General features: G+C 36.5%; 1 protein-coding gene across 1 annotated transcript in view; it reads right to left on the reverse strand.

The window, feature by feature from the left end:
- Positions 1-12664, reverse strand: part of LOC108678549 (Down syndrome cell adhesion molecule-like protein Dscam2) — a 71674-nt gene that overhangs the window by 22506 nt on the left and 36504 nt on the right. Inside the window, exons 14-23 of the mRNA XM_047885117.1 lie at positions 8807-9103; positions 8373-8660; positions 6195-6317; positions 4256-4768; positions 3484-3613; positions 2690-2768; positions 2071-2173; positions 1557-1688; positions 1216-1316; positions 339-544 (exon numbers count right to left, since the gene is read on the reverse strand). Of these exons, the coding sequence (XP_047741073.1) occupies positions 339-544; positions 1216-1316; positions 1557-1688; positions 2071-2173; positions 2690-2768; positions 3484-3613; positions 4256-4768; positions 6195-6317; positions 8373-8660; positions 8807-9103 (1972 nt within the window). The remainder of the gene's footprint in view (positions 1-338; positions 545-1215; positions 1317-1556; positions 1689-2070; positions 2174-2689; positions 2769-3483; positions 3614-4255; positions 4769-6194; positions 6318-8372; positions 8661-8806; positions 9104-12664) is intronic.

The raw sequence follows: 12664 nt of genomic DNA on the forward strand, positions 1-12664 counted from the left end.
CATATTGAAATTTTTCTCCATGTGTCTGAACCTAATCCGGTTTAACTTTCCATGAAACTTGATGATCCAGCAACAGTCACTCTAGTCACTCTACTGTTTATTAATTAAGACATGTTTCGCGAGACAAGTGACATTCCCTAACGACATTTTTCATACTCTTCCTTTCCTATCCACAACCAGAAATATTGATTCGAACACTCTCTAGAACATTCTCGCAATTAATTTCCTTCTTTATAGTTCTAAATTCACAATACATTTGTATGTAGTACAATCCAAATATTTGATCAATTAAATACTATAAAAGCCAAGACCTTTACCACAAAGAAAAATTAACGTACTTTTTGAATCCGACGTAGTAACCCAGAAGGGCTCCATGCCACGTGTCCCTCGGTGGTGGGGTCCAGGCAACCCTGACGGAGCGGGACGTGAAGGGCGTCGCCCTCAGGTTACGGGGGGCGCCACTCGGGGCCTCGCCCCCCGTGCGGAGAGACAAGGGCTCGGACGGCGGCGACATACCCACGCTGTTTACTGCGATTACTCGCACCTTTTGGGGGGATAAACAAACTTATTTATTATTGAGTAAATTAATATCTCAAGAGGATGATCGCACGATTACATAGGCTTAATGCATGGTAGAAAATTTATGAGTTAAGTTTCGACTTAAATTTGACCTAACCTAACCTAAACTAAACTAACCTGCAAATTTATCGGTACTATCATAGAAATTTGTTAATCCACAAAAAGACTCCATAACTATGAAACTAATTGTAAGAGTCCAAAAAAAGAAAATCCATTTGGAAAATTGAGAAGATCAGGAGTTGAACGAGAATGTTCTACTACTTATACGTTTTGGCTTAGAAAATAAACACTTCACCCTTGCTTATAAAGTTATATACCACATATACCTAAAGCTTTGTAACCCAAGATGACTCAAAGCTAACAATTAAATGCAGCTAACCTTGATTTATCATTCGAACAATGAAAATATTTTAGCTGGATAAAGTTTGTAATTGAATTTTAGAAGGATTTTAAGACCTGATATTTAGTAGCAGGCAGCAGGTCACTTAGAGTGCAGTGCACCTAATATTTAGTAGCAGGTAGCATGTCAGTTAGAGTGCAGTGCACCTAATATTTAGTAGCAGGTAGCATGTCAGTTAGAGTGCAGTGCACCTGATATTCAGTAGCAGGTAGCAGGTCAGTTAGAGTGCAGTGCACCTGATATTCAGTAGCAGGCAGCAGGTCAGTTAGATGCACTGATGTCGCCGCTCCATCTGCCGTCACCTGACGAACGTCTGATCCACTCCAACTGTTTCCACCTGCTCAGTAGAACGCGAAAAATCTATGGAATCAACGCCTGAATTAAATGAGTGAGTAGTTCAAAATTATCTATTTGGTTTCACACAAATTTATGTTAAAAAATTACTTCTAACGCGAAAAATCGATGGAATGAACCCCTGAATTAAATGAGTGAGTTTGTCAAGGTTATTTATTTGATTTCACATCAATTCATATTACAAAAAATTATTTCCAGTGATTGATTGAATCAATTCACCTACCGAAAGCCTCTCTAAACTGCACGTTGTAGCTGGCGATTGGAGTGTTGGGGGAGACTGGCGCTGCCCAGGTCACCCGTGCTGAGCGACTGTCCTCTTTCATCACCCGCAAGTCTCGGGGTGAAGACGGCACGTCTGGGTGTGCAATATAGAAGGTGGCAAACCATTATTGCATGTTTAATAAATAAGAGTCATAAACGCTTTTAACTGCTTTCAATTTTCATGTTGATAGCTATTCGTTCAAAAGAACAGCTCTTTAAGAATAAAATTGTTAATTTTTTCTAAAGCAATACTGTAGAGTATCTCTTCTGGCAAAAATTAAGGAATTGAAAGAATACCTGGCATAACAATTAAACAATCACATTGAAAACATAATCTGCTAAATACTTATCACGAATCACTGACAATAAAATCTGAAATTAATATATTCTGATCTCCAAGATTAAGTGAGTTGCGCGAAAATACCTTCTTGAGTCATCTAGGAATTACTAAGTAATTGTATGTACAAGCACGCTACCTTGCACGAGAAGTTGTATGCGTCTCGTATCTTGGCCGTACGGGTTGCTGGCGTGGCAGATGAAGTAGCCGGAGTCCAAGGGCTGGGCTTCTCTAAGCACGATCTGAATTTTAAATTGAAAGGAAATTTTGACTTGAAGCTGAATTCATATTTGTGAAATTTTGTTTCTAACTTTCTTTCAGGCAGAGAATTCAGAGATGTCAGAATGTCCTCCAATGTTTTACAGACGTGTTCAATTTAAGTTGGTAGTGATACTTTTTGGAATGGGACTATAGCCAGTATGGGACTCGGAATGGGACTATAGACTCGGAATAGAGACAGAATGTGACTATAGCCGCCCATGAAAATTTACGTGGTAAAATTCAAACAATTATCATTTACGATATTAGTTTCAATCAGCTAGCTCTGATACTCAAAGTATGTATTGAAAGAAGCAAGCAATTGATAAAAAGCATTATTTGGATTTAATTTCCGTGAGAGTATGAAGTTATATCTGAATACATATATATAAAGCTAAAACAACTATGTTCAAAGATTGCTAATGAAGTCTTTGAAATATGCCGAACGATTCAATTAATATGAATTGAAAAAAATTGTTCCTTCGAAGAGAAATTCTCACCTCTTGGACTTGTTTGTCATCTGAGGAACTTCCTCTGGGAAACTCCGTGCCATGTTTGGGCCCTGAAAACTTTTCGTATCTGTGCGAAATTTAAAGCAGAGGAAAAGTTTAGAAACCTGAGAAATTTTTCTCCTCAAGGAAGAAGTTTGGAAGCATGTGTACATTTCCGGTACGACAGTGGTAACGAAATGTTATTTCAACGACAGTTCAACAATTTTAGTGCGTTGGTGTCCGGTGCTTAATTAATGAAAACCCAACTTATTGAGTTAAAGGAGAATAAAGTAGCAATTGAGCCAAATAGGTAGATGACTTATTGAATGACATCATAAGTTAGCTATAATAGCATTCAGAAGTACTCAAATTGAAAAGTTTTATTGAAAGAAAGACACGGTTATTTGTGATCGAATGCGAACAACCTAAGACTGAATTAAATAGCTGTATGGAAATTGAACAAAAAATAGATAGAAAATTTTCGGGAATATTTTCACTGCTCAAGTGCAACTTACCATTCGGACATCAAATATTAGAGACTAAAAATAATTAAAAATACATTCGAAAGTTGCATCTCGAGAAAACCCAAACATCGAAAGTCAAAATATGGAACTTGAAAGATGATATCCAAGTACCTACCAGAATATTCACCAGCTTAAGTACAATCGATACACGCCCAAAGTAAATGTTTAATTATTTTTAAATTAACATTTATAAAATTATATAAATCTGAAATTATAGATAAATTAATTAATTTCAGATGTTAATAATATTAATTATTATCATCTGAAACTTTTTCTTGCCTGTGATCGACTTGGCCGGGCGGCGTGAGTACAAGAGACAGCGGCGGGTCGCCCTCAGCCGAGCATTTGATGGTGACGGCGTCACCGCGGCGAGCCTCGATGCGGTCCTTGCCGGTCAACGTCGGAGGAGCTTTGCGGCAAATAATAATAATAATAATAATAATAATAATAATAATAATAATAATAATAAAAATAAAATAATTATTATTATTATTACTATTGAATATTATTATAATTACTATTATTATTATAAAGTAAATTAAAAAAACGTGAACAATAGGAGTTTGTCGAGTGGCAACGCGAATGAAAATTTATTCAGACGAATCCATAGTGATATCGCAGCATAGATATTGACATGACTGTCTTTTGAATGGATGAATGATAAATGAAAAATTAAAAACGATGTTTGAGATGTTGACCAATCGGGTTCGGAAGAATTAAACAAAATGAGTTCCCGTAACATCCATGTACAATTTTTGGCGTAAATACAACTCAAATCAGTGAGAAAAATATCGAGCATGAACACGGTCCCGAAATAAAAGTTTCGCAAGTCTTACAAATTGCGATTCAGACCAGCTCAAAAACACCTGTTAAATTTGCTGCCTTTTCCATTTAAATGTTCATGTATACGGAGCAGATAACGATTATTCAACAGAAATTCAATAGAATTCATGTCCATCCATGGCAAAAATACTACTTATAATGAGTGTCTTCAAATGATATTGCATATCAAACTCAAACCAATAACATTTACTAGTAATTTAGTACTCACCATGCACTGTGAGCGTAACTTCTTCTGATATATCAGCTCCCACACCATTGGTAGCTTCACAAATATAGCTTCCTTCTGCCAGTTCAGTGACTGCTTGTATCACTAGCGTGCCGTTAGGGAAGCTCATCGCCCCCGGGATGTTCATGCTGCCGTCTGTAGTTAGGCGTCTGCTGCCCATCATCGCGCGGTGGAAGTCCATGCCTACAACTTCTTGGCTTTCTGATGGACGAGTTCGGGTCCCTGGATGCACGTTGTTGTGTGTGCCCCGAGAGGAACCTTGAAGGTTAACGTTTCCACTTCCCCCCAGGAATGTGGCATGATGGACGTCATTGTTTCTAAAGCCCAGAACTAACGCTCCGTGTGGTAAAAAGTCTGTCGCAGATGAGCGGTATTGCATTTGGTGCCCGCGACTTCGTGAGGTGAAAAGCGACAGATGGGTAGAGTGGAAGGCCAAATTTGGTAAATTCGGTAAGGACAGTCGGTTGGAGTGGCTGTTAGAACCGAGTCGGTTGCCTGAATGAAAATTAGTGCGAAGTAAGTAATCACGATAACTCAATAACTTTTACTTTTAAATTAAATATATTGATATAAGATAGATAAAGTGAAAAGTTAGTTGCGATGAACAATTAATCTTATAAAAATATGCAAAGTGTGGAAATCGAACAGCCCAAACTTTCAATTATTTCAAGTCAGAATTGATTCAATGATGGAAAATCTTTGCAGGGTTTCTATTCTCTTTAATCCAATAGATGTACACGATAATATAGTTAACTGAAAAAGTAAACATTGTCTGCAAATCATTCTGCCGTTGGGACTGAAACGAATAATTTAGCAATTAAATTAGAATTCGGAACATGAATTTTATTTTAAATGCAACAAAAGAAATCTTAAAAAGATTATGACATAAATATTTTAAAACAATGGTGTATTGCAGGAGAAAATGGTTTATCTAGCGTGTAAGATTCAATGGGGCAATGGATGACGACTGGGCATGAATAACATTTATCGAGAGGAAGATGTCCCAGGACCAGGTAGTTGTCTCGACTGTCTACGTGAGAGACACAAATCTCCTCTGAGAGGGAATCTGAGTCACGGATTACATGGAGCACACGACAGACGTGCCAGACGTTATAGGGATTAAGCGAGAATTCTTCCGAGTAAAATACATAGGTTTTTCTAAATTAGGATGCGACTGCAAAAGAAATGCCAGCGTGTCGAGATAACACCATCGTTGTGTCTTGCCTGTCTGTCGTTAGACGTAGATGTGCGCAAGATGATGTGCAACGAAAGCTGGGGCCGTTTGTGGATCAGAATGAGTAATATTTTAAAAAATAGTATCGTTATGTTGGTGTCATAGTACACCCATTAGTGGTGAATATTTCACTTTAAATGTGAGAGAAAAGATGCTCCGAGTAATTTATAAATATTATTATTCTTATCACCCCTTTTACATGATGAAATGGATGGTTAATTAATGAACAATAGAAAACATTTTTTTCTGGTCTGTATGATGATGGATGATAAGCCTGCCAAAACGAGTGAAAAAATTCAATAGACGCTTCCAGAATGAATTGATAATGGTTTTATATGGAGTTTTAATAAAAACAGTTGAGGTGAGAGGATGGCAATGACCCATAAGTGAAATCAATTTCCGCATGGTTCATTAGACGAATGAGTGGCATAAATGTTCAACGTGAGATCACTCAAGTAAAATAAATTAACGAAGAACAAAGAAAAATGAAATAGATTAAAATAAAAATGAATGAAAAAATAGAAGAAAAGTTTACTGTGCAGTACTTCCAAAAGAAAAGTCTTTGTATACATTTTCTCGAGTGTTATCCTCTGATTCCCTCGGGATTTTGGAAGTGTAGTATAAATTGCATTCCCCGTGATTTAAATACTACAGGGTAATCTTAAATATATAAAATATTGCTCAGACCTTTGGTGTTTTTTGTCCACGAGATGGTCGGTGTAGGAAAGCCCTGAGCGAGGCACTGCAGCACAGCTACCTCCCCCTTCACAACACTCACTTGGTCAGGGGGCTGTACCCAGCGTGGTGGTTCTGAGGGTGTTCAGGTTTAAATGAGATGTTAAAATATGAGCGAAGAACTTCAAGGAGTGGAATTAATAATAAGGTTTATTGAATGGATGCGTAATAAATAATTATCGAGTTGCATTTTCAAGCTTTGGATCCTTTCTACATTAAAATTTATCATAGATTGTAATGAAAGAGAAATTGACATATATCCATGTTAATTTGATAAAATTATGAGGTGGACCCAGTTTCATATGACGTGATGGAGTTATGAGGTGGACTCGGTTGTTTGCGCCAGTAAAAGTAAATTAATTCTATCCACAAGAATCATGCGTGCTCAACGTTCATTAATCTTATAGGTATTCAAAGGTAACACATTTCTGAGAATCATAAATAGATCTACTGGAGTCAATTTAAAGTGAAATGAACACAGAAAACGTAGTGATATACTGCATAATTCATGCTCCTGCTGCAGAAGATATACGAATCCATTATTAAATGTTTACATCAATTCATTTTATCTAATTTAATGATCGCAACCATTGTTGCGAATATACCTTGCACTCCTAGACTTGTGCATAAAGATGAGAATAATAAATGGGTTGCAACTTCAAGTTACCTTCCAAATTTAAAATCTTTGCAGCTTTGATATGATTACATTTTTTTTAATTGAGGAAATGATTGAATTGTCTATAGTGACCTAATAAGAATTTGAACGCTGATGAATTTTCCTAATAATACGTATATAATCTACACTAAGAGTTAGCGGCTTGGAACCCGTCAAGATCCAGACTCTGGTGCAGATCAGATAGCTTATCTTGCAACGTCGTTGAACAAACTTTGTTGCCCTGGAAGAGCGTTCAGCGATAACGAGACAACTTGGCGAGCCCAAACAACTTGTTGCGTCCAACTTCGTTTCTAACTTACGGACTGACTTGCCTTCAGTGGCTCCGCTACCAGAGGCAATCAGCAAAAATTGCCAAGAAATTACGGAATTTAGCTTTACAACCATCCAGGTGATTTTAGTAATTGAGTAATTTTAGTGAGAAATTAAAGATTGTCAAATTTAGTCCCGATGTCAAATCTCCATTACTATATGAAGGAGTTGAGATGATCACACTCCCTCAGACTATGAGGGAGTGTGAAACTTGTTTGATCGTTTCCTGGACTGAAACTTTATACTTGTTTATTGGTTTCCTGGACTGCAACTTTGTAGTTGTTTATTCGTTTCCTGAATGCAACTTTAAGAGTTGCATTCAGAATTTCGAAATATACCAGAATGTGTAAATTATAGGTATGAAAAGCCTATTGAGTTTCTTCCAACTTGGATAATTTCATCTATTTCTAAATTAACATTTTAAATTATTGCTACTAAAGTGTGTACAATACGTAGTGCAATAAGAAGGCACAAACATTGGTGAGTGCAAAAGTGTTTGAAGGTAAAAGTGCTCGAGTTTTTTAAGTGCAATTGCATGCATACAGTATATTGTATAATAGAGACACACAAGTGAGCTTGTCTGTATTAACAAGCATTTGTTATTCATAAATAAAGACAAAAATTCGCCAATAATTGATTACTAAGAAGAAGTAAACGTGAATTCTGTAAATCTCTCTATTAATGACTCAACATAAAAGAAAGGAATTATTTGTTAAATATGACTGGTATCGTGAGCGAATTTTAGGCAAAATAAGAATAATATGGAAACGAAAGTAGAGTTTCATGTAGAAGTTTTGTGTATTGATTTTTTTGAAACTATATTATACATTCCATAGTTCTTACGTTAACCATTTTCTGAAGCCATCAAAATTTCTGAGGCAAGAATTTGAAGAGCTTGAATGCATTCAATCCTGTTCACAGCATTCAATTTCGATTCAGAACGAATGAAAGTAGATGACGACGAACTTTAAAATCAACGGGTGAACAAATCAACAGCCAACTTAAAAAGTGCTGGAAACGAAATAATTAGTGTTGTGAAATAGAAGTAATCACAAGAACACAGAGGTGCTTTAGAGTGCAGTTAATTGCATTGGTGCTGGTGCGGAGGTTGACTGCTCATTACAAATTTGGTTCGAGAGAAATACCCTGCACGTCGAGCACGGCTGTATAACTCGTCTCTCTCGCCGGGTTGCGCGCTAGGCAAGTGTAATTGCCAGCGTGACGAGGCTCGACAGCTGCCAAGACGATGCTTGACGTGTAGTCGTCAGGATGAGTCATGATAATGTCGTGTACCATGGGTGTGTCAAGAGGCAAGCCATCTTTGAGCCACCGTATGGTAAGAGGAGGGTCTCCAAGCGCCACGAGGCATGACACTCGAGCGCGCATGCCCGCTATCACTGAGCCGAACTCGAACGGCCGGATGGCTGGGGGGACTGATAAATGGTATTGATGTTTAAGGTGTCTTCACCTGAAAATACACGTAAAAAAAGAAAAATCCCCAAAGTAGAAGACTCCGCAGCACCGTTTCTGGAAATGAATTTGGTTATTCACAGGTTAATAATTGATTAGATTAGTGTACCGTGAACAAGCAGGACGGAGGAGTGAGTGGCATCGATGACTCCATCACTCGAGTGTCCGCTGGCTTTACATGTGTAGTTGCCAGCGTGCTCGGGCTTCACTTCCTCGATGACGAGAGCCAAGACGAACTGCCCCAGAGGTGTCACAGTAACACCAGGAAGATCAGTGGCTGGCCGATGGTCGTGTAGCCACGTCAGCTGGACAGGAGGGTCCCCTCGATCCAGCACACACTGGACGGCCACGCGTGAACCCACGACCAAAGAGTCCGGCAAACTGAACGGTGCTACGCTGGGCGGCTCTATGCAACAGCCAAGCGATGTGATGGCAGAACGAACACAACGACATCGGTATAATGAGGTTCGACTTTAAATCTATATTTGCTTCTTTTGAATGCAAAAGTCAATATTCTGGTGGAAATGTTAAGTTCAAGTTAAACGGACTGCACTAAAATAACATAAAAAAATTACTTGTTAGCTGTACGAGTATAGAATGTTTTTGCCACAAATCATCTACAATTATAAAAATGTTTTATTTCGTCTTATTTATAATTAGAAAACCTTTGCAACCAGTCTCAGCGTAGCTGAAGCAGAGCTTTGCTATTATTTTATAGAACTTCCTTTTTCATTGATCTTAAAAGAAGAGAATCATTATCGACATTGTTGAATGATTTCAGTGCAAATAGATTGATTATGGCAACAAAGAAATAAAATCAAGATACGCGAACTTTTTAAATCATTTTCAGTAGGTAAAAAGCGAGCTCATCACCACAGTTTTCATTAACAGCTTAAATAACAGGTTACCGACCATTTACGCAAAATTTTATTTCGAATGTTGGCCATCAAAAATTTGATCACTGTTCCCTGATCAAAAACCTGATCATTTGCCTTCGATTGACCATGCACTTTTTCAACCCAGAACCCGGGATTTGTCCTAGTGTTACGATGTGAGATACTTCTTTGGAAAATATAATTGATTTAAATTTTTGAAATACTTTCCAGAATCTGGATGCTCATCTTTATTGATCAACACGAAACTGTATGGTACTTCTTATGTTTTATTATACAGTTTTTGAAACTTTGCTTTAGCATATTTTGTGGATACCATTGAAACCCCACCTCTAACACCTTTATCGATGAATGGCATCACATCAGGATCGTTTTTCATATCTAATTCTTTATCAGAAATCTTGAATAGAGCATCAAATAATAGACCCGGAGTTATGAAATATTGAGCTGGATCTAATTTATTCGTTTTCAAACATGTATCTCTAAAGTTCTCAAACGCTTCACTTAATAACGAGGTATCAACTTTGAGGTAGAGAATATTATAATCTTTGAATGTTTTGCATTTGAATACATCCCAAACCTCTTTAGCGTGCTCATATTCTTTATCAGATATATGATTATCGTTTAAGTTGTAATAGAATTCATCCCTCTACGGCAAACTAATTGAATTCATTCCATCATAGGTATCTATGCAAGCGTATTGATATATACCTTTGTTTAGTATCAATTTAAACTGCTCATTATTAGAGAAATGTCTTTTTAATTCCACATGCTCAGATAAATTTGTTGATAATGCATGATAATGCAAATGAATCTGAGGGTGCCTAGGGATCTAAAATTTCTTACTATGTCTCCATCTTTCTAGTTTTTCTCATTCATATACGTCTCAAATTTGATGGTTCGTGTGGAACTTATATATTTTTGATCTGCTTTGGGTATGACATGTTTCGGGTTTGGCATTTATGGGTGTGGTTTGAACGGTTGAGCTTCGTCTCCCCAATACGTTTTCATTATATACCTACTGCTTTTCGCAGAATTGATCTAAAAAATATCCATAAAGCATTTGCTCCTAAAGCAGTGATTTATATTTGATTCTATTACACTATATGATTCAATTAAAAAACGAAACAGTTCATCATAATCGTCACAGGTAGCAGCGGGTGGGTAAAAATTTTCAATTTCATGAGTATTTTAAACTAAATGCTTTTTTTAGCCAATTATTTGTTTCCTGTGGTGTTTCTATATAAATTCGATTTGTTACCTTGAATAATTTCTTTACGTGGGTTTGAAAGTTTTTAGGGATAGATATTTTGTATTTACTAATATAATTTCGAATACTTTTAAAAGATTAATTTTCCTTGAAAATAACAAAATTAACTGAATATAATTCAGAATAATTACACAGAGAAGAAAAATTATTCTGAGTATGAGTGGTTGATTTTATAATTTTTCATCATCCAAAGTGTTAGCTTCAAAATTTAACATAATATTTAGAACATTGAAATTTCTGTTTAATCACGAGGTCGCCATGTCTGATAGATATTTTGATATTAATTTTTCTGCTGACAGGTAATATTCCAATAACAAAATTTGAGAGATTAAACTCAAACAAAATATTATATTGGACACTAATCCACAGCATGGTTATATCTGTCATGAGCCGTGGGATATTAGAAAATTTATTCAGCAATATTGTACTAAAATATTTTAATAATAATATAATAATATTCTAATAATAAACTTTAGGAAATTAACTCAGACAAGTACTGTCATTCATTGGACGTTATAGCTTATATTATTAACCACACGAAATTTGTTTAGCCATGATAAATACGTATGATATGAAAAATCAATCAAAAATCAATAGAACTAGCAGATGCTAGTTCTATGATCGATGTAACTTTTTGCAGTTATATTGCACTGGTGCAAAATATGACTCAAAATACGTTTCACTGATAGTTTGTGAATGTCGCTCTGACGCGAATGTTGCGTGCCTACTCGCATTTACGATGCTCAGCCGAGCATATTACGTCAAATCTTACGTATGATAACATATCATTCTCTATCAAACTTACTCAAGTGTTTCGTGTGATGATGACGACTGCTCTGTATGTATGCAATATGTGAGGGGCTCTCTCAAAAAGTGCATGGTCAATCAGAGGTAAATGACTAAGTCTAGATCAGGGGACAGTGATCAAATTTTCGAAAAAAATATTTGATCACTGATTCGAAATAAGATTGCCAAGATTCGAAATGAGATTGTGGGTAGAAGGTCGGAAATCTGTGATATAAGCTTTTTATGCAAACTGTGATGATGAGCTCGCTTTTCTATCACTAATAACATTTCAGCATTTGAAGATGGCGAATCAATTTCGTCTAAATAAGATGCTAAAGTAAATTTTCAAGTATCATTTCTGTCAAAGCGAGTTTCTTAATGTTTCAAGCCTCATTTCCATAGCAGTGAGTAATTTTCAAAGTTAGGTACTCATGAGTACAAACGTCCAAGTGAATAGATCACTTAATATTAATTATATTTTATTACCGTTCGTTTTTTTCAGGAATTCTTTCAGTTCTAGAATTATCGTTAAGAACGAGCAAAGTTACAAGCCAAAGCACTTATGCGGGGACTCTGCTCCAGCGTACGACTCTTTCCCCAGACAAAAGCATGCGCATTTATTCATTGTTTTCGTAAGCTTCCCTCACGTAATTTCTCCATCGTATTTTCATAATATCAGCATTTGTTTCTGTCTGTGCCACGAGAGGGGGATTTTCTCCCCTCTTCTCAGATATTTTCAGGAATTCGTTAGAATAAATTATTCAGCCTCAGGTGTTTATGGAGCGAGTCAGTGCGATACGAAAAATACGAGAAAAATTCTGAAAGATGATCTTTACATCAAGGAACGTTTGTTTATAAAGTGAAGAGAATGCTAGAAAAATTTCAACTAAGGATGCGCTCACTCTCATCGTTGAAGATCTGTCATTCCAGTAGTTTTCAAACGATTTGCCTGAAATTGTTGATCAATATTTATTATTTTGAATTCAGCATTGAAAATTGTAAATCTAACAAATTCCCG

This window comes from Hyalella azteca, unplaced genomic scaffold (assembly GCF_000764305.2).
Source record: "Hyalella azteca isolate HAZT.00-mixed unplaced genomic scaffold, Hazt_2.0.2 contig16984, whole genome shotgun sequence".
NCBI lineage: Eukaryota > Metazoa > Arthropoda > Malacostraca > Amphipoda > Hyalellidae > Hyalella > Hyalella azteca.